At 42.3% G+C, this 22,569-nt stretch overlaps 1 protein-coding gene across 7 annotated transcripts in view; it reads left to right on the top strand.

Moving 5' to 3' along the window:
- Positions 1-22,569, top strand: part of pde9aa (phosphodiesterase 9aa) — a 38,663-nt gene that overhangs the window by 4,572 nt on the left and 11,522 nt on the right. For 6 of the 7 annotated variants that reach the window (XR_010166185.1, XM_063888649.1, XM_063888651.1 and 3 more), the window contains exons 2-6: positions 306-376; positions 1,281-1,358; positions 14,726-14,769; positions 16,266-16,320; positions 17,196-17,266. Coding sequence is in view for 6 of the 7 variants with exons in the window: in XM_063888649.1 (XP_063744719.1) it covers positions 306-376; positions 1,281-1,358; positions 14,726-14,769; positions 16,266-16,320; positions 17,196-17,266 (319 nt within the window). In the remaining variant the exon portion in view is untranslated. Of the gene's footprint in view, positions 1-305; positions 377-1,280; positions 1,359-14,725; positions 14,770-15,821; positions 15,985-16,242; positions 16,321-17,195; positions 17,267-22,569 lie in introns of those variants that run through there. The other variant, XM_063888654.1, reaches the window with a different exon arrangement.

Raw genomic sequence — 22,569 nt, forward strand, 5'->3', positions numbered from 1 at the left:
ATCATCATTAATGTGGTTATAATGAGCAAATATTACATCACTTCATACATGGCATCCTGTAAAAACACACTTATGATGTTGTAAAAGCTTCCATATTTGAATTGAATACTTTCATTTGGTCAGATACACATCACCTGTTGGGTCATTGATTATAAATCAATGTGTGTGTGTGTGTGTGTGTGTGTGTGTGTGTGTGTGTGTGTGTGTGTGTGTGTGTGTGTGTGTGTGTGTGTGTGTGTGTGTGTGTGTGTGTGTGTGTGTGTGTGTGTGTGTGTGTGTGTGTGTGTGTGTGTGTCCTCCCTCAGGTGGTGTTCAGTAGATTCTGCAGCCCCTGTGACATCAAGGAGCTGTTCTGTACAGCCTTGGGTGTGCCAAGGTAAAACTCTCTCTCACACACACACACACACACACACACACACACACACACACACACACACACACACACACACACACACACACACACACACACACAACAGTGATACTTGGCCCCCATGAATGTGCATGTATATGTAATGATGTGTTCACCAGTAGCCATCATAAGTGCCTGGCAGATCCTCTGTCGGGGGTGTTGCAGTTCAGGGGGGCATGACTCAATGAATCAACCTTCATAACAAGCAGGGAGATGAGTGCTTCAGGAGCATATTGAAAAAGAAAAGCATATAGCGTGCTATCATTGCTGGAGCGATGCATGATGGCAGGTTAACTCATCTTCACAGCAAACCATACATTCAGTTCCCCTGTTTCAATGAGGATCTGCTTTGATGACACTCCTACTTTAACTGTAGTTTCTGCCAGTCCTCCTGGGATTGAGGGTAGCCCTTCTGTGGGCATGAAGACCTTACACACACATCCCTTTGAAGAGAAAGTGAGTTAGTCTCATCACATGAGGAAGGAAATCATCTTAATGTTGTCATTCACTTCTTATTCGTATTGAAATCAAAAATGGTTTTCTTTTAAGGAGCCTGCCCGTGTCATCATGACCTACAAGTTCTTGAGAAACTCAAGGCATCATTGTAACGTGGTTTGGAAAATGATTTTGACGTTGCAGCAGAGACATTATCACTCACACACAATGGAGGAAGGATTCCTCTTTTTCTTGTGCTCAGAGTACATCCTCCTGCAGAGTTGTGCATGGTTTGTTTTCTTCTATCAATTAGCAGTGCTAGCAACACTCTATGTTCAAAGTCCCTCAGGATTACAGAGAAGAAATGTGTCTGATATTCATGCCGCCTTACAGGTGACTTTCCTTCAGATGTTAATGTGTTGGTGTCTTCCTGCAGGAACACAAACCTGTCCCTGCTGGATTCCACTGGAGCCATGGTGTCCATCGACCCCACTATGCCACACAACACAGAGAGGTAATGGATACCCTGGTTCCTCTGAGCTCATTATTGATCAATTGATTGTCTGACAGAACATTTGTTCAGTCCCCCAGCTGGCTGTGAACTTAAAGACATGTTCGCTGATTGTCTGTAAACCCAGCGTCCCCTGATCCTCATACTATGCTTTACATATTGCTCCTAAAGCTGCCATGTGTACAGTAAGTCTGCAATAGAAGCAACTCAAGTGTCGCTTTCCTGAAGCCAGTAACCATGAGTACTCAGTATACCACATCACAGTAAAAAGACCTCATCAGAATAAAGCTTTTTATTATAAGATGGTGAACCCCGAGTGATCATCATATGGAAAGTGACATGAATGAGTTTCAGGCTGTCCTCCTTCATGTAGTTTGTCAGGTAAACATTACCACCACTCACACTGGATTGGTCCATCTTTTCCCGTCATTCTCCTGTGCTGGAGGTGTAGATTCTTCAGTAGAAAGAAAGAATCAGTAGGCAGAAATACGGTATTAATCCACAGAGGGAAATTCAGGTTTCCCTCTGTTGTTAATATTCAGTGAAACTTCAAATACACATGCACAAGCACATGCATTGGTAGAGGGGTGTCACAGCGAAGGGGCTGTCACGGTTTAGTCCTCACCACATATGGATTTTATTTTGTTGGTCCATTCAGGGACTTGAACCAGTGACCTTCAGGTCCTCAAAACCTTGTGCCTGCCCCATGAGATTATTCCTTCTGATTACTTTCTGTGAGGGATAGGAATAGCACAGTTCCATCAAATAAATAAAGTGTTTTATAAAGCATGATATATTGAATTTACAGTATGTAATTTAATAAAAAAGTAAAAGTTTAGCAAGAGCCTTTTATTCTCTCTGGTTTAAACAGATGCCCTCCATTATTTTCTTTCTGAAGCACCATCATAACATTACATCCTGCGAACATGAGCAAAGTCATGAGGAAATGTTGTGTCATCTTAAAATATATTGTACATTACAAAACATACAATATGTAGCCAATCCATTCTGAGAAAGGATTAGAACAGCGGTTCCCAAACTTTTTTTGTGGCGCACCCCCTTCTACGTCCCAACCGGGTTGACGCACCCCCCCAAAAAAACTCAACAAAAGAAACCCCGCAACAAAGCTTTGTTTTATCGCCATATAAAGACTCATGTTTAATCATGCGCAAATAACCAGAACACGCATGACGATAACAACATCAACAAAGTTTCAATATAATGCAACAAAGACAAATTGCAGCAATATGAAATGACCGTGGAGCTAACATCAACATCATCATAACACAACGGTTATGGAGATTACAACGACAGTACATTGAATTCAATTGCAATGAAGTTACAAACGATCCACAACATTAAAGAGCATGGGCTCAGAAACAGATCAAATAAATAAAAACGAGGATCAATCTGAAACTTTTCAAGTGCTACAATTAAATTACACACGATCCACAACATAAGTAATGAAGAGCATAGGCTCAGAACATAAAATAGGCCTAAATTAAAAGAGGATAAAAGAGGATCCATCTGGAACTTTTCAAGCGCAGCGCAAAAGTCGCTCAGCCTGCAGCGAGAGAGAGAGAGAGAGGGAGACGGGTGGGAGACGGGGAGGAGGATGTGTGAGTATTCCCAGTAGGCCTATATTTGTAGCAATAATATCAATACCGACAAATACTTACCCATATTAATGCGACGGGTGGGCTTGCATCTTGGCACAAAGCTCTCCGAAGTCTGGCACAATGGAAGACAGTTTAAGCCTCAAATCCTTCTCAACAGCATCCAGTCTTTGCCGATGTTTAGTTTGAACTGCTGCCATAGCAGAGAAACCAGCCTCGCAGAGATGAGTTGTGGCGAAGGGCATCAAAACTCTCAAGGCTTGCTTCGCCAGGACTGTGTATGATGTCAGTGACTCGGTCCAAAACTCTACAAGTGGCTTTCGTTTGAACTGTAACTGCAGCGCTCCATCAGATGACAGCTCGATCAGCTGCTCCCGCTCGTGAAATGACAGATGTGGGACGGGCAGGGAAACTCCCAATGGATTGCGAATCCAAGCGCGAGATGTGGCCATAGGTGGGAAGTGTTTCCGTAGCTGCTCTGCGAGTTGGTTGAGGTGTTCAATTATGAGACTTTTCATATGCTCACACAGGTCCACGTCATTTTCCCCCAAGAACTCGTGAAGCGTAGGGAAACAGGTGTGTGTTCCCACTCACACAACTCGCCCAGAACCGTAGCTTCTTTATCATGGCCTCAATCCTGTCTTGTGTGTTGAACACAGTTACACTGACTCTCTGCAGACTTAGATTGAGTTCATTCAGAGCTGAGAAGATGTCCGCTAGATAGGAGAGCCTCTTCAGAAAATCTTCGTCATGCAGACTGGAGGCCAAATGAAACGGATTCTCCTCAAAAAACTTCTGCAGTTCGTGCCGGAGTTCAAAGAGCCTTGTCAGCACTTTGCCGCGGGACAGCCAACGCACCTCTGTGTGCAGCAGCAGTGATTTGTGTTCGCTGCCCATCTCATTACATAACACTGTGAATATTCTTGAATTTAGCGGGCGAGCTTTGATGAAGTTCACCTGTTAGACTGCAGCGTTCAGCACTGCAAGTAGATCAGCTGGCATGTTTTCAACTGCGAGGGCCTCTCTGTGAACACTGCAGTGTAACCAGCTGATGGATGGACAGACTCTCCTAATATGAGCTATAAGCCCCGTGTGTTTCCCCGTCATTGATTTTGCCCCGTCTGTGCAAATTCCCACACAGCGCTCCCAGTCGATTCCATTGGTCCTCATAAAAACGTCAATTAAAATGAAGATTTCCTTTCCTGTTGTTCTGGTAGCAAGGGGCCGACAGAACAAAAAACCTTCTTGTACCGTTCCCTCAAAAAGGTAACGGACATACACAAGACGATTGGCCAGATTTGCAACATCTAGACTCGTCTACTTGCAGAGAGTAAAACTCACTTTTCTTCACATGGCTGACTAGTGTAGCCAGGATGTCTTCAGACATGGCATCAATGCAGCGCGACACAGTGTTATTGGACACAGGAATCATGTACAACTTTTTTGCCTCTTTCTCTCCAATCATACACTCCCATCTCTTTGGCCGCTGGCAAACACACATCTTCGGCAATTGTGTGCGGCAGCCCCTTTCTCCCTACTCTGTAACTGAGCAGATATGAAGCCCGTAATGCATCTTTCGTAGACCCAACGCATGAATGAAACCGCATTTGTTTTTGGCTTTTCTGCAACTCCTCCAACTTTGTTTAAAAAATGTGAGGGGCTTTTGATTTATATTGCCATGTTTCGTGTGCAGGTGACGACGGAGATAAGAAGGCTTCAGACAGCTGTTTGCTAGAACCTCAATGCACACCAAGCACTGAGGCATTCGGCAATCTGTATCGCCGATCCAAGTGAAGCCAAGGCCCAGATAATTTTCATCATATTTTCTTTTTTTTTTCACCGTCTGGTGTTCAACCTCATTACCTCTTTTTGCCATCTCCTTCCCTCCTCTTCGGTTTCCTCTGGCGCATCATTTTCTGATTCCCGCTCATTTTCTTCTCTCGGATTCGTTCCTATTCTCTCTGTCTCTGTTGCCTCCAAATCTTCACTCTCTCTTGGTCACTCTCCTCCGTCATGACTAACAATTTTGTCATGAGACGTTCCACTTGACAGTTTCCCTGATTTCAGCCAGTTAATCATATTTGAAAGAATGAATGAAACGAGTTGGCGCGTATACTATAGCCTACAGTGAAACGTAGAAGAAGACAGCGGCTGTCTTCTTCTACGTTTCTAGTTTTTTGATTTAAAATAAAAGGGATTACAAAGGAAATGTTTATTGTTCCTGTTTTTAATTGTAGCCTATGGAAAAATCCCACTTAAAAAACAACACTGTGTAATATTTTTACACCAGACCACCATTACATTTTCATCTCGCGCACCCCCTGGTGGCAGCTCGCGCACCCCCACACTTTGGGAATCCCTGGATTAGAATGTCATTTATGAGACTTAGAATTGCATTGGATGTATATCTAGAAAAATAGAATCAACATCACATTCTATAATGTAAAATAAAAACATAACATAATACACCATACAGCAGCAACACATCACAGTACAAAATAACACAGCAGACAGAAGCATAATGTAACACCTTCAGGGTTCTTTCTGCAGTATTGACTGGCTCGTGACATATTATTCTGATTATTACACGGCTACTAACAACTAACAACAACTAACAAAAATGTTAGCAAATCATATTGACTTTCACAAGAGTTTATTGATTATAAAAAGGTTTAAGAATATATATATTTTTAAACAACTTTATTTTTCAGTTTTTCAACACATTATTCCGAACATTGATGCCAAACAGTTGTAGACTCAATTTTTCCAAGTCTAACCCCATTATCACTTCCCTGATCCAGTGAATATAGGAAGGGGGATTTTTTCCTTTCCAATTCAGGAGTATGAGACGGCGTGCATGTAAGGACGCATAGGCAACTGCATTTTTATGGAGGGAGGAAAACCCTAGTGTCAACAGTTCCAAAATAGCTGTTTGAGGGTTAGGAAGCAGTTTCCTGCCAGATATTGCAGAGAGTGATCGAAAAACAGAAGCCCAGAAACTGCTTAATGACGGACATGACCAGAACATAAGCCCCAGGGTTGGAGCGACACTGGGAAAAATCTTAGCTAGTCTGTATACAGGTGTGTATACGTGAAATTATCTTCTACCAGGCTTTCTCTGAAATAAAATCTCCAATATCCCCTTCCCATGCTTCTTTAGTTTTATCCCATGTGGGAAGGCAGTTATTCAGAATAAATGTATATATTTTAGACACAGCCCCTTTATTAAATGGATTCACATTAAGAACTGAGTGAGCTAGATCTTTATCTTTAAATTTGAGTTAAACTCGCTTAGTTTAATATTCAATGGAAGGGGGGCAGTTAAAAATGAGATTGGAGAAATTGGGAGTGTGGACTCCAACTCCATTGTAGCCCATATTGGGCCCTCCTTATCTGAAAATGTGGTAATCCAGTATGTGAGCTTAGCAATATTAGCTGCCCAGAAATAAAATAGAAAGTTAGGGAGACCCAGACCCCCTTCAGATTTTACCCTCTCCAGGTTTGCCTTCCTTGTGCGTGCATGCTTCTTATTCCATATAAAGGCAGAGATAAGGCAGAGATAAGGTGGGAAAAAAAGGATTTTGGGAGAAAAATCGGAATCATTTGAAACAGGTACAAATATCTGGGCCATATTGTCATTTTAACAGCGTTTATCCGCCCTGCTAGTGTGACAGGTAGCTTTGACCACCTATCTAGATCTTTCTTGGTATGTTCCAAGATAGATTTGTAATTGTACTTAAAAATTGTCTTAACTGAGCCTGCTGTCTCAATACCCAAGTAAGTACAGTTTTCATTTTCAATCCTAAAGGGCAGATGACCTTAATTCTCCTGCCTTGCCAAGTCATTGAGAGGAAACAGCAGAGATTTTGACAAATAAATTTTGTACCCTGAAATGTTCCCAAATCTCTGCAGTAAGGAGAAGATATGGCATGCTTTCTATTGGGTCTGATATTTGCAAAAGCAGGTCATCCACATATAGATGTTTTATGTACTATGTTGTCTCTGAAAATGCACTTCATCCTATTGTCCGATCTGCAAGCAATCGCCAAAGGCTCAATTGCAATGTCAAATAAATAGGGTGACAGACAGCATCCCTGCATTGTTCCTCGATAGAACATAAAATAATCAAAAAATAAGACTGTTCATTTTAACAGCGGCTGTAGGTGCTGAATATATTGTCTTAATCCATTTACAAAAAACAGGTCCCAGTACAAATTTTTCCAAAGCAGCAAAAAGAGAGTTCCACTCAATCCTATCAAACGCCTTTTCAGCATCAAGGCTTACGACGATTTCAGGCTGCACTGTGGATTTAGGGGACAATAACAAATTAAACAAACGCCATACATTAAAAAACGATTGTCGCCCAATAATGGTAGGAATAAAGGCTTCTAATCGCTGCGCAAGGACTTAGTCAATATTTTATAGTCACAACAAAGAAGGCTGATTGGCCTATAGGAACTACACTGTAAGGGATCCTTGCCTTTTTTCAATATCACTGAAATTGTTGCTTGAGAGAGTGTTGGTGGCAATTTGCCATTAGCCATTGATTCGTCATATACCGATTTTAAAACAGGCACAAGTTTCGAGGAGTATTCCTTATAAAACTTGATGGGAAACCCATCCGGGCCTGGTGCCTTCCCTGTACGAGACAGTCTTATTGCGTTTTCTATTTCTCCAACCGTTAATGGCTGTTCTAAGGAGTACTGGGAGTCTGGTGAAAGTTTTGGGACATGTAAGGAATCGAGAAATTACTGAATTTCGGACAAATTAATGTCTACCTCTGATTGATATAAAGTAGGGTAGTACTGCTTAAACTGGTCATTAATTATTTGAAGATCATGCAAAGTCGAGTCAGAAGTTGTGTTGATCCTTGGAATCATCTTTGCAGTCGACTGCTGCTTGAGCTGAAGTGCAAGGAACCTCCCTGCCCTGTCCCCATGTTCATAGTAAACCTGTTTAGTTTTGAAAATATTTTTTTCAGCTCTCCACGTCGAAAGTGTATTAAATTCAGATTGAGGCAGTACTTTTTCTTAAAAGAGATCTGCCGTGGCCAAGAGAGCATACCGTCTATCAACATCTGCAATGCTGTGTCAATTCCTTAAGTCGCTTAGATCGCTCCTTGTTTTTGTGTGCAGTGTATGAAATGTCTGTCCCCTGATGTAAGCCCTTAGGGATTCCCATAGAATACTCCTCGAAATATTGTTGGCGTTATTAATTTCTATAAAAAAGTCAATCTGGTCACTGAGGTAAGTTTTAAAGTGTTCATATGAAAGCAAATGGGGGTCTAGATGCCAGGTGCGCTGGGGTGCTATATTACCAGGAAACATATCTATTTGTACTGGACCATGGTCTGATAACACAATGCTGTGGTACTGGCTCCTGGGGATTAAGGAAAGTAATTGGTCATCTACAATGAAATAATAAATCCTGGAATAGCTATGGTGGACATGAGAGAAAAATGAAAACTGTTTAGTATTAGGATGTTTTGCCCGCCACGGATCTGATAGGCCACAGGAGCGCAGGAAGAAATGTATAGCTATCGCAGATGCTGACAGGGTACTATTAGGCCAAGCCTTGGATCTGTCAAGGTGGGCATGAAAAACACCAATCTATAAGTATTTATGTGTTTATGAAAAACTGTGAGTCATCCCAATTCGGTCCATAGGTATTAGCAAATATTAAAGGAGTATTAAACAGCATGCCAACTGCAGATATTATTTCAGAGAGTTCAAAAGGTATCCCCTTTCTAATTAAAATTGCTGTGCCCCTGGCTTTGTAATAAAAACGTGAATGATACACTTGCCCAATCCAACTGCATCTTAGCCTCTTTTGGGAGTTACTATTCAGATGTGTTTCCTTAAGAAACATCACATCAGGCTTCAACGATTTTAAATGGGCAAATAGTTTACTCTGTTTCACCATATTATTTAGGCCTTTGATATTCCAGCTGATGAAAGAAATTGCACCTTGTTGTTTATCTACAGCAGTGTTTTTCAACCTTTATTGAACCACGGAACATTTTTTACATTGGAAAAATCTTGCGGCACACCACAAACCAAAACTATTACAAAATGACACTCTGTAGCCTAATGCAGTATATTCAATTACAATGTAGTTTCTCAATTTATTTACACTCACTCAGTGTGAAACCTGGGCCTGTTTAGATGAACACAAAGCCGATATCCTGGCAGGAATGGAAGAAAGACACACATGTTTTTATCGCAGTAAGGCTTGAAAAGCTCAGCTCACACAGATATGTTGTGGAAAATGGGAACAATGTCAGAACAGCTTTGTTGGCCAGAATGGGGAACTCCTTTGAAGCAGTCAGCCAAAAACTGTCCAAAGAAAGATCAGCAAATCTTAGCTTTAACCCACGATCTTGTTTCAGTTCAGTTAGTTCCTCCTGCTCCTGTAAAGGCATGTCCTTTCCAACAACTGATGCTGAGCTGTATGGGTCCCTCACCCAGTCGAGACATTCATTGGAGGCTGAAGAGAAATAAAATGACAACTTCTCCTCAAGAGTTTTTAAATGTTTATCTATTACCTCGCACAGTGCAGCAGTGTGATCTTGCCGTTTCTCTGCGAGTGGGAACATCTCAAGGTTGGCACTTTGCACATGTTGTTGCCAGAGATGCACCTTTAAACGGAATCCGTTCATTTTATCAGTGCTTGTAAGCAGGTTTTCATTTTGGCCTTGCATCCGGGTGTTGAGTTCATTCAGATGATGAAATATATCTGCCAGGTATGCCAGCTTTGCACACCACTCATCACTTGAAAACAGATTGGAGTAATCGGACCTCTCGTTTGTCAGAAACACCTTAAGTTCCTCCCGCAGCTGATACACATGGGCCAGCACCTTGCCGCGCGACAACCATCGGACCTCCATCAATTTCTCCACGTAAGTCCTCCCTGGTCCAGATATTCCGATGCAACCCGAAAAATGTCCTCTCCTGTCGTTTTCTCTGGCAGTGTCTTGCAAAATAGGAGGTGTTCTCTAATGGCATCTCCATCCACAAAATGCACATTGGCCAACAGCTGAGCATGGCCACTAATGTCCGTTGACTCATCAAGTTGCAATGTAAATTTCCCACTGATGCGTATCTTTTCCAAAACATGACTTTCGATGTCTGTAGACATGTCATTAATACGTCTGGCAATTGTGTTATCTGAGAGCGGGACTTGTATGCATCTCGTTGACTATGGCTTTGCGGGCAGGTATATTAATGTCTCTGCCACAGTATGGGACTTTTTCGATTTAGCTACGAGTTCAGCAGCTAGGTAACTAGCTTTGAGGGCTTTCTCATTTACCTTTGTGGTTTTTCTCATAAAAGTTGCCTGTTTCGCTGTGTTTTCACGCAGGCAAACAAAATAGTCCATCGGCTTGTTAAGAAGCGACGGGTGTTTAGTGTGGAGATGGCATTTAAGCTTGCTTGGCACCATGGCACTGTTGGACAGCTTCTCCTCACACACCAAGCATAATGGAGTCGGTGTTGTCTCATCCCCGGTGAAAGTAAATCCGAATGAAAGATAGCTCTTGTTTTATTGCCTGGAGCTCACCGTTTTTGCTTTCTTTTTACCACCACTAGTACTAGAGCCTTCATCTGGGTCAGAATCTTGTCCAGGGCCAAGTTCGGAGTTTGCACTTTTCCTTTTTAAAAACTTCTTCATCGCTGTCACCACGACCTGTCGCAGGCGTCACTAATGCTCTTGTCTCTAAGAAGGAACAAGGCAATTAGCTACCAGTTGCCACCCCGATGAATATTACATTACTCTGCCAGTAACTATATTACAGCACAGACACTCCACGTTGGCATATTATTTGCAGATAATAATTAATAAATGTTAATTAAAAAAAAAAAAAAAAAAGACTAATGAAGTGCAATTGGATATTTTTTCATGGCACACCTGACGATCTCTAGTGTGCCGTGGCACAGTGGTTGAAAATCACTGATCTACAGCATCAGGAGCCATAACTCTGCCATTGAATATATGGTCTGGACATGAAAGCTGGCAAATTCTGAACATACAGTATATGTGCATGCTTGGGTTAAGACATGAAAAAAAAGGAAAACAAAAAAGTAGCTGAACAGACAAAACTAAAAAAGTAACAAAAGATACACTCTTACCATCCTGGATCCCTGGGCTGGTCTTCTTAAGATCTGAGACTGCCCTACAAACACTCATCCTACTCCTAGGCATATAACACGTCAAGACTAACCTAAACTCTCAACTGAAATGTGCAAGCGCAGAACAAGATGAAAGTAAGTTAAACAGGGCCCTTCTCCAAGCACCAGCGTTGCTGCACTTATTTGGTCAAAAGCTAAAACAGCCTTAAAGTTAAACACTTACAGTTGGGAAATGCAAACAGCTACAACTTCTGAAAATCTGCATTTGTTGTAATTTCCCTGTCCCAAAATAGTTGCAATTGAGACTCATCATTGTCCATAGTCCACATATAAAACGCAACCAACTGTAGTGTAATTTACAGTCAAACATTATTCAGTCCGTGACACAGACTGCAACATTATCCTGCAGCTCCGTCCGTACCTGTCATGGCCCCAATGCTGGTTATCACTCTCTCTCCGCGCCCCTATTATTGCAGCATCAATGAGTGAGAGGTAGAGGCGGTGTGTTTAGTATGTATCTCCATGCGCCCTTCTCCCTCTATTCATACAATACAATATTAGCTACATGCTATCTGAGGCTAAAACCAAGATCCGGTTACAAAATAAACAGTTTCGAAGTAAAACGGTTTTCAGAATAAGACAGTGATGTAGTTACACCTAATATTGATTATTATTTCTTACACAACTTAACACTTTAGAGACACATTTGCCACACGGCAGCGAGAAAAGAGGCGAAAATAACTTTCAAAATGCTCTTTCCAAGAAGGGCTCAAAAACTGCGTCCTCACATGTCGCTGCTCCAACACCACTAAAAATAGTTATTTTGATTCTACTGCAATGCAACGTTTATAAATGCAATGCCAGCAACGTTAGTCTGAGGTCTTCTGAAGTCATTCTTGTCAAGTAAAACTTTCAAATGTGTCACCAGTTCCCAGCACTAATGCTGTGTAACTGGCAATTGAAAAGGCTATATATATATATATACAGTACATATCAGGCAAAATCACTGGCACCAGTGAGAGAATTGGACCCCAAATTAGACAAAAAAAAACTATGACAATACTAGGGATTCCCCACCAAAATACAAATATGAACCTGAAAATTAAGAGAGTAAGGCCCCTTTAAACGAGCCAGAGCTCATACAGTGTTTCCTTTAGTGTTAACTTCCTGTATATATGTCTATACAGTGGGGCAAAAAAGTATTTAGTCAGCCACCAATTGTGCAAGTTCTCCCATTTAAAAAGATGAGAGAGGCCTGTAATTTTTATCATAGGTACACTTCAACTATGAGAGACAGAATGAGAAAAAAAAATCCAGGAAATCACATTGTAGGATTTTTAATGAATTAATTGGTAAATTCCTCGGTAAAATAAGTATTTGGTCACCTACAAACAAGCAAGATTTCTGGCTCTCACAGACCTGTAACTTCTTCTTTAAGAGGCTCCTCTGTCCTCCACTCGTTACCTGTATTAATGGCACCTTTTTGAACTCGTTATCAGTACAAAAGACACCTGTCCACAACCTCAAACAGTCATACTCCAAACTCCACTATGGCCAAGACCAAAGAGCTGTCAAAGGAGACCAGAGACAAAATTGTAGACCTGCACCAGGCTGGGAAAACTGAATCTGCAATAGGTAAGCAGCTTGGTGTGAAGAAATCAACTGTGGGAGCAATTATTAGAAAATGGAAGACATACAAGACCACTGCTAATCATCCTCGATCTGGGACTCCACGCAAGATCTCACCCCGTGGGGTCAAAATGATCACAAGAACGGTGAGCAAAAATCCCAGAACCACACGGGGGGACCTAGTGAATGACCTGCAGAGAGCTGGGACCAAAGTAACAGAGGCTACCATCAGTAACACACTACGCCGCCAGGGACTTAAATCCTGCACTTCCAGACGTGTCCCCCTGCTTAAGCCAGTACATGTCCAGGCCCGTCTGAAGTTTGCTAGAGGGCATTTGGATGATCCAGAAGAGGATTGGGAGAATGTCATATGGCCAGATGAAACCAAAATAGAACTTTTTGGTAAAAACTCAACTCGTCGTGTTTGGAGGAGAAAGAATGCAGAGTTGCATCCAAAGAACACCATACCTACTGTGAAGCATGGGGGTGGAAACATCATGCTTTGGGGCTGTTTTTCTGCAAAGGGACCAGGACGACTGATCCGTGTAAAGGAAAGAATGAATGGGGCCATGTATCGTGAGATTTTGAGTGAAAACCTCCTTCCATCAGCAAGGGCACTGAAGATGAAGTGTGGCTGGGTCTTTCAGCATGACAATGATCCCAAACACACCGCCAGGGCAACGAAGGAGTGGCTTCGTAAGAAGCATTTCAAGGTCCTGGAGTGGCCTAGCCAGTCTCCAGATCTCAACCCCATAGAAAATCTTTGGAGGGAGTTGAAAGTCCGTGTTGCCCAGCGACAGCCCCAAAACATCACTGCTTTAGAGGAGATCTGCATGGAGGAATGGGCCAAAATACCAGCAACAGTGTGTGAAAACCTTGTAAAGACTTACAGAAAACGTTTGACCTCTGTCATTGCCAACAAAGGGTATATAACAAAGTATTGAGATGAACTTTTGTTATTGACCAAATACTTATTTTCCACAATCATTTGAAATAAATTCATTAAAAATCCTACAATGTGATTTCCTGGATTTTTTTTCCCCATTCTGTCTCTCATAGTTGAGGTATACCTATGATAAAAAATTACAGGCCTCTCTCATCTTTTTAAATGGGAGAACTTGCACAATTGGTGGCTGACTAAATACTTTTTTGCCCCACTGTATATATATAAGCCCAGGAGGTGAACTGCACCTCTCCAGCTACCAGTCCACACTCTGTATTTTTGGCCCGATCAGTACCCTTCTGGCCATGACATTGATCCCCAAATTGCTCCATCACCATCAATGTTGTGTTAAAAACTTTGAGTTGTCGCAGCTAAAACATGCCACACCATAGCATTCCTTTCCAAATAAAAAAAGTGTTGATTGTAAACTGATCACCTGCAGATCCTCCTGAAGAGGAATGACAACAAGTCGTTTTGAAACAGCATCTTAACAAAGCTCACATGTCTAGTTTCATATTTGATGGAATTTTCCACTGCTGGTGCTGGGAAATTCACAATGACCTTCAGAGGGGCTATTTTGATACAAACCTTCATACTTTGAGCACAATGCAAATGTTCCTCCAACAGTCATCCAAACACACACTCTGGACCCCGTCAGGGGGATTAGAATGGCCCTTGAGTCTTGATGACAATTACCTGGGTCTCGTAGACAAAACACTCCCAAGGTTATAGACTCACACACAGACACACAAGCACAGACTGATAAGGGGGGAAACTTTAATAGGTGTGTGTGTGCGCGCGTGTGTGCGTGTGCGCGGGCGTGCGTGCGTTTGTTTGGCTACATTAGTCTGCATGCTATCTTATCTTGGGTTAGAATCTGAAGCATTTTATTTGGCAAAGACCATCTGAGTGTGGGTAATCTTCCTTGTAAACAGTGTGTGTGTGTGTTTTTCCTTTTGGATTAGTAAGCAGGAGGAACGACTGTGCTGAGAGGACGACGTCCCTCACACAACCCCTGCTCTCAAACTAACCTGTGTTTGTCCTGCTGTGTTTTAGGTCACCGTACCGGGTGGTACCTTTGACTGGAGGACAACTTGCTGGTGAGTTCCAGAGACTCTACACACACACAAACACACACACACACACACACACACACACACACACACACACACACACACACACACACACACACACACACACACACACACACACACACACACACACAATCAGATAGAGCCAACAAAGTATATAAAAAGCATTAATATTCACAGACTTCCTCTCAGAGGGTGTGTAACTACTTCAAGGCCATAAGTAGATTTCCCAGAATGTCAAACTACCCCGTCAGTAACATGTGTTCCTTCATCAAGTGGTTGATTGCAATTTCTTTGAATCTCTTGAGCATGTATTTGAACCCCTAACTGCAGCGGTTTTAATGTGTGTTCTTAGTAAGCCAGGGAACAGGAATTTACCAGACCTGAGTTGACCTCATCAGGATTAATAATCCCTTACACAAGCAGTGACATCCAAGCTAAGGTTAGAAGGACTGATCCAGAAACTTTGGATAGAAATATCTATTCCTCTTCCTATTACCTACCTGGGTGCAAACGAAAATAGCTTAAGCCTTTGACATAACAAGCACATGGTACAGTGTGTTGACACATTGTTAAACTTTATAAAGTAGGTCACTTTAGAAAGCTAAGAAAGTGATTGTGATTTTAACATCCACCTCAAAAAATGATGAATCCTCCTCTTAGGCAGTAATACCCAGTCCTACTCAGAACCTGTCATTTCAAACAGCTGTAAACCGAACTAAGTGCTCATGATGTGTGAGATCCGGTCCTCTTAGTCACTGCAGCTGAAGCAGCTTAATTAATCACAGAGAGGAATTTTCAGTCCTCTGTGACCTGTCACCTGCTGTGGAACACGGAATGTGACACAGTGTACAAACTACTACACACCGACAATAGCTGTTTTCTTTTTACAATTTCTCGTAGCTGTTAGTTTATTGGACGTGGTGTTGAACTTTGCCCACAACAGTGGAGCTTTTAGCCAATGGCAGGGCTGTTAGTGTGTCCAGCCTGTTGCCATTGAGTGGGAAGAGGGATCAGAAGAGCTTGTTAACACATCAAGCTGTCAGCCACTTCCCATTCTGCAGACGTTCTGCTGCTCATGGTGAGACCAGAGGGACATTTCTCTTTTCTCTTCTCACTCTACTGGCTCCGCCATCTGTTGCTTAGGACATCTGATGCCTTCTGATTGGCTTGCATCAGCTCTGCATGTATTTATGCCAATGTGTTGATGTGCAGTAGTTCTAGGTACTATAGGATTTATTCTAAAATATTCTGCCTCAGTGGATTCAGGCTGTTTACACTAGACTCCCACAGGCTGTTGATAGTGTGTGTGTGTGTGTGTGTGTGTGTGTGTGTGTGTGTGTGTGTGTGTGTGTGTGTGTGTGTGTGTGTGTGTGTGTGTGTGTGTGTGTGTGTGTGTGTGTGTGTGTGTGTGTGTGTGTGTGTGTGTGTGTGTGTGTGTGTGTGTGTGTGTGTGTGTGTGTGTGTGTACCTGTAACACAGCTCCACGCCTGCTCTCTCCTCAGATAAAGAGGAACTCTTTCAGAATGTACTGACGCAGGTGGCAGAACAGTTCTCAAGGTAAGCAGCTGCGATGCGTTCACAGGGCATCAAACTAACTAATTATAACTAATGTGTGCTTTTCTTCTGTAAATTAATACGTTAGTTTATTCTGTGGTATTGCATGCCTTTTTTACCTGCTCAGCCACTTGAGCTGTAACAATTATAATGTGCGTGCCGTGGGACTAATGAAGGATTTCTGATTCTGATCTTCACCGTTAACTCATTCATATTGCAGCACATATTCTGGAGCTATTATATTCATACTTTATATGTTTTGTATCAATAACTGTGAACAATTTATTTAGTTGTATTACTCTTTATCGCGTCTTCCTTTTTTTTATGGGGTTGCTAATCCTTTTCGGTTTGTTTTAGCGTACTGTCAAGAGAAAACTTCCAAATGAACAAACCACCTTTCGAAGTTTGATGAAAATAAATCTTTTCACTTGTTTTTCCAAATGATTTCCTGGTCTCAAGAGACAGCAGCATTGTCTGGACTTTTACAGAGGGTTTGCAGCAGCAGCAGCAGCAGCAGCACCACCACCGAGTGAACGCCTTTGTGTGATCCGTGCTGTGAGCCTCTCTCGGCTGTGGCTTTTTGACTGCTTTTCTTTAAACCTGTATCATAGGCAGGATGTGTTTCTGTGTGATGACATCCTGTGGAGCAGATGTGCACAGGTCAAGCAGGAGTCCACTGGGCCAAAGGGAACAGTGCAGCAGCCTTTATACTTGAGATATTTTTGCATTCTTGGATTATGAATTAGCAGATGTGATATGAAGTTGCCTTGTATATATATATATATATATATAAATGATCGATTAAATACACTTTGATTGAGGGATATATGTGTTTAGATACAAATGTTTTCTCCCTCTCTCTCTCCATCTGTCTGCAGGGCATTCAAGATCAACGAGCTGAAGACCGAGGTCACCAACCGTCTGGCCATGCTGGAGAAAAGAGTGGAACGTAAGTCTGTTTTCTACAGTCATGATGCATGTCAACTCTTAAGGAAAGCAAAATGTTTTGTTTCAAACTAAACCTGAGGGCTTTGCTCCCAGCTGTGCATTATCTTACCTAACTGTGTTAGCGGACCAACATTTGCTAAACAGCACTAAATCACAAGACAGTTAAGTCTGACGGGAATGTCGTTAGTTGTGGAGTTGTTGTTAAACCAAAGGAAGCAGACCTGCAGGTGGCAGTCAGACAGCTGTTAGGAGATCACAGATGTGTGTACAAGATGTTTTCAGAATCCATCCAGCAGTGGTTGAGATATTTCTCCCTGACCCTGCTAACACATGAATAGATCAAATGATGTCGTTTGTGTCTAAAAGGCGTTCTGAAGGGAGAGTCAATAGACTAGTGTGTTTTGACAACAGCAACATTTAGTCAGTGTGCTTATTGACTTTCTGGAGTTCACTTTAACTAGCTTTAAAAGTATTACTATTACGGTGGTGCCAGAGTGTTGGTGTGCAGAGTGCGATAACTGCATGCCTTCAGTGCATGGTGTCTGAACCTGTGCTCCTCCACACTTTATGAGGCTGCGATTAGATAAGTGGACGCTACATGTGGTCTGCTAAAACATGTCCCCAGACCACTGACCTGCTGCAGCTATTAGCATCTAATGAACATTGACCACTTGGACTGGTTTAGAGGGCAAAGTACGGGCTCCTTTTCATACTTAAACAACTTTATGGTCGGGCCTTTTCTCTTCAGCTGACCATGATCACTCTCCAGGTTTTGGCGTGTTATTGACAGCAAGGAGGAAGAGTGCTGTTCTCCCTGTTGACATCTTGGCATTGGGTATAATGCAAATGTCTCAATTCTCTGAAGATTAAAGTCAGCAATAAAATAGGATCAATAAAGTTTCCCTACCGTCATGTGTTTTATAATATCAGTCTCAGTGTTCTCAGGTCAGATGTTACAGTAATTACCTACAGGAACATTTAATCAGTTATCGTTTTGCAATCATTACTTCCTTCCTAGTAAGGCTGTGATTAAAGGGAAAGGTGAGGCAGCATGTGTCAACAGTCAAGTCAGCCGGCAGACTCAGATTTTGGAAGTGTTCCATTCTGCCCTGCAGAGCTGCTACCCCCCCCGGCTGAGCTGAGGATCTCTCCTCCACACGCACAAGTGCTAATTGCTCTGGTGCTTCTGCTCTCCTGCAGCAAATGTGTGTATTGCACTGCAGAGCGCAATAACTTTGCACACACAGTTTTCGATAACATAAAGTAGTGTACATCACACCTTGTCAGTTCCATTGTAGACTTTTTGAAGGCACTATAGCAGGTTCATTTACACACTAATTAGAAGAATTAAATAAAACGCATCATGCAAATAATCATTTCAAACACAGTGTCTTTAAAGCTAGCTCAACTCTTGTTGTCAACTCTTGAGTAGAGGCTGTGGCTCAGTGCGTTGATCTTCAACTCAGGGGAGAGCTGGTTCATCTCCACTGCAGGCAGCATGTCGCTGTGTCCCTGGGCAAGACCCTTCACCCCCAATTGCTCCTGTGATTGCCCACAGTATTGAGTGTAAGCAAGTCGCTTTGGATAAAAGAGTCTAACAAGAGACATGTAATGTAATGTTGTTAACCTAGGAAAACAACACATAAAAATAATAATATAGATAAAAGATTACATATGTTTAAATTAATATATATAGCACTAATGATACAGTAGAAGCAGTTCATAGGTTCTGCTGAGCCGTATGTTTCTGCAAACAATCCAACCCCTCAGGAAGTGTGCCGGCATTAAAGCAAAGGCCAAACGGTGGGACTTCAACTTCTGTGCCATTCTGTGAGGTTATTTTAGCATTGCGAACGAGAAATCTGTAAATAATGGTAATACTAAATAAATCACCTTCCCAGTATGAACACTTTGATAGCCCTTATTTGAATCATCGGGGTCTAAGAGTTATAGAATGTGCTGAAAGATGAATCCAGAGTTATTGTCTCTTTTCATTCATCTGACCATTCTTAAATTGTCCCTGACGGGGACTTAGGCAAAATGCAAGTGTGCACTCTCTATGGGCCCAGGCACTGCTGCTCAGAGTCAGACCTTTTTGGCTTCAATTGTCACTGAGCACTCCTGTGTCCAGTTCTCTTTATAATCATGAACCGGACTTGGGCCAGGAGCATGTTTGGTAGTGGAATATCCTTCTACTGTAGGACTTAAGCTAGGTTATTTTATGTGCCTTCTCAACATACATCTTCCAGTAGAGACAAAAAGGCCAGAGTTCCAGACGAACTGCAGCTCACCTGAAGGAGCCACAGGTTACATGTGCCACCTTCACCATAGCAACTGATGAGGACATGGCATAACCCCATTGGTATTTCCTGTGTGACCTCAGTGTGTGTATGTATGTGCCTGTTTGTGTCTCTACATGTGTGTGGGCTGTGTGTAATGCATCACGCCTTTACACACACATTGATGTGTTACCGCTTTTTTGGCCAACGTCTTCTTATGTTCCGACCTCAAATGGTTCCATGTGATGGGGCTGCAATTTCATAATAGTCCCCAACAACCCTTTCAGTCGCTATGACAACATGGCCTGAGTTTGCTTTGGTCACCATGGCAATCTCCCTTAACTCTACAGTAGAAAGCCTTCTCCTGAAGCAGAGAGAGGGGTTCTGATCTTCAGGTGTGGACAGAGTTCAGTGTGAGCCTGGACCTACATTCTGGTCCATTCATGTCTTTCAACTGAATTTGCATTAAAAACTAAAAAGTTAGCATATAGTTTCAATGTATAAGAAAATAAAAACACATTAAATTAAAGTCACATTGAATTTTGAACCACATCAAATTCTACTGGTTGTTGTGGCTAACTCAGACCCCCCCTCTGGATTCAAACTGCTGCAGAACAGAGAGCCGACAGTGACAGGTGTTTCATGAACATCTCCAACACTGAGAGGGATTTCGTTCAGTTCCCACTCCTGACTGGTTAGCCTGTAGACTTTCAGTTCTGACGCACAGCCACTTCACACAAGCATGCCAACTGCCTGGATACCTGGTTGTTATGGCAACATTGTGGCGCCCACACAGATCTCCATCCTCTCATGACTTTAGTAGCCACAGTCACCTCTCATATGGAAGCTGGAGATAGGTGGACTGAGGAAGGAGGCAGCGAGAGGAGGACCAAGTCATATGATGACACGTTCTGACATGTGGTTCCTCTCACTGCTGCTGGACTCCACACACACAGCTGTCCCTCTCACTGCTGCTGGACTCCACAGACTGCTGCAGGCTCAGTGAGTGGGCATTCATGGTCCACGGCTGCAGGATATTTTGGCCTCACTCTCCCCCTCCTACACCAACTCTCAGAGATCCTCCACCCCTGCTGCTTGCTCTCAGTCTCTCAACTTATGGGCACTTACTATGGTTGCATAAAGTTGAATATATATTAGGGATGCAACGATTGCAAAAATGTTGGCCGATGCCGACACCGATGCCGATAGCCAATGTTTTACTATTTAAACTGTAACAGTGTGAATTTGGTCAACGAAAACTATGACGAAAATGTTCGTCAACGACCTTTTTTATATGACTAAGACGAGACAATGACGAGCTAAAAACTGATTTTTGATAATAAAAACTATGACGAAATCTATATTTTTTTTTCGTTGACGAGACGAGACGGGACATTCAAAATGCAGGATATTTTATTTTCCCCTTCCAGCTTCGGGTTCAATAACCCACTTTGTCCAAATAAGGTAGACAGGCAAGCTCTTCTTTTGGAGGCCGTTGTATTTATTTAAACCTGTTACACATATGTTTTGTTGTTGCTGTTCCAATCACTTCTCCATACACATGCTGGCTCACTCTCGCTCGCTCTACCATGCACACACACATGCAGCGCCACGCCCCTATCTCTCTCTCTTCAAGGGATAGGCGCTCTGCCTCTGCATGACCCTTATAGCAGAACACCACATATTACAGTGTGAAGAGAGTGAAATGTTGCTTTACGAATTTCAACACTTAATACTGTCACCTTGATTCCAATTTCAGATACCTGTATTTACCTAACTGAATTAGTTTATAGAGAGAAAAACATTTTGACTAAAAGTTGACTAAAATGTAATGATTTTTCATCGACTAAAACTGGACTAAAACGTTTTGAGTTGTCGTCGACTAAAACTAGACTAAAACTATGAAGGATAAAAAGGACTAAAATGTGACTAAAACTAATAACCATTTTCGTCCTAAGACTAAGACTAAATCAAAAATAGCTGCCAAAATTAACACTGAACTGTAATAGTAGCACAATGCAGACTAAGGCAGCCTACCCCTTCAAAAAAGAGAGTGGGGGATACGTTTGTGCATGTGTAAGAGCGAGAGAGAGGTTGAGCGAGCCATAGTAAGTTTCTGGAAGTTAATGGGCGTTGCAGCAAGTATAACAAAGTCACAAATATAAACAACGGCCTCCCAAGAACACTGAAGAATGGGTTTAATTTACCGATCCTCCAGACACCCGGTACACAGGGCAGAAGTCCTGCAGCATGCGCAGCAGCAGCTCCTCACAGAGGAGAGGAGACGCCCCCCTCCCAGTATATCATGTTTTGATTGATCTGTGCTCTGATAGGTTGAGGGACAGTTTAGCCTCATACAACCCTTCTCATCACCTGCAACTGTCCCTCACACAGTGTATGGGTCCGCCCAGAAATACTTCGACACAAAACAATAGCTCACCATTTACTTGAATCTACATTTGATTGAGCCGTTCACCTGCTTCAATGAAGCTAACTCTACTTTTGGTTCATGGTTACTATGAAGAAAACTAAATAATTGTCTTATCCATTAATGTCAATATTTTTGCAAAAGCTTTTTTAAAGTCCCACGGAGGGTAGGGTGCAAATGGATGGCAGGGAATGTGTTCCTGCTGCATTGATTGGCTGTTGATTGGTCAACAAAACAAATGGCAGAAGAGCTTTCACAGTGTGGGGCAATAGTTCCAAATAAAAGGCGAGCTTTATTCAAATTAAAGCTGTACTTTACGAACAAAGACAAACTACTGACCAGAGGACACAGGAGCAGGCAGACAGATGGACAGGAACAGGCACAGAACATTGACAAGACCAGGTAAAATGACGACAACCGAACAAGGAACAAAAGGAACAGAGACTATAGGGTACGGTCAAATTGTCAAAAAATCCGCTCCTATCGTCTGTTCCTATCTACTATTCCTTGACCTCTGTGTGAAACGTCACGGGGTTAAGGAATAGTGGATAGGAGAATTCAAAAGGACTTAGGAAAAGAGACTGCAGTGCTTTGAGA

Source organism: Eleginops maclovinus, chromosome 7 (assembly GCF_036324505.1).
Source record: "Eleginops maclovinus isolate JMC-PN-2008 ecotype Puerto Natales chromosome 7, JC_Emac_rtc_rv5, whole genome shotgun sequence".
NCBI lineage: Eukaryota > Metazoa > Chordata > Actinopteri > Perciformes > Eleginopidae > Eleginops > Eleginops maclovinus.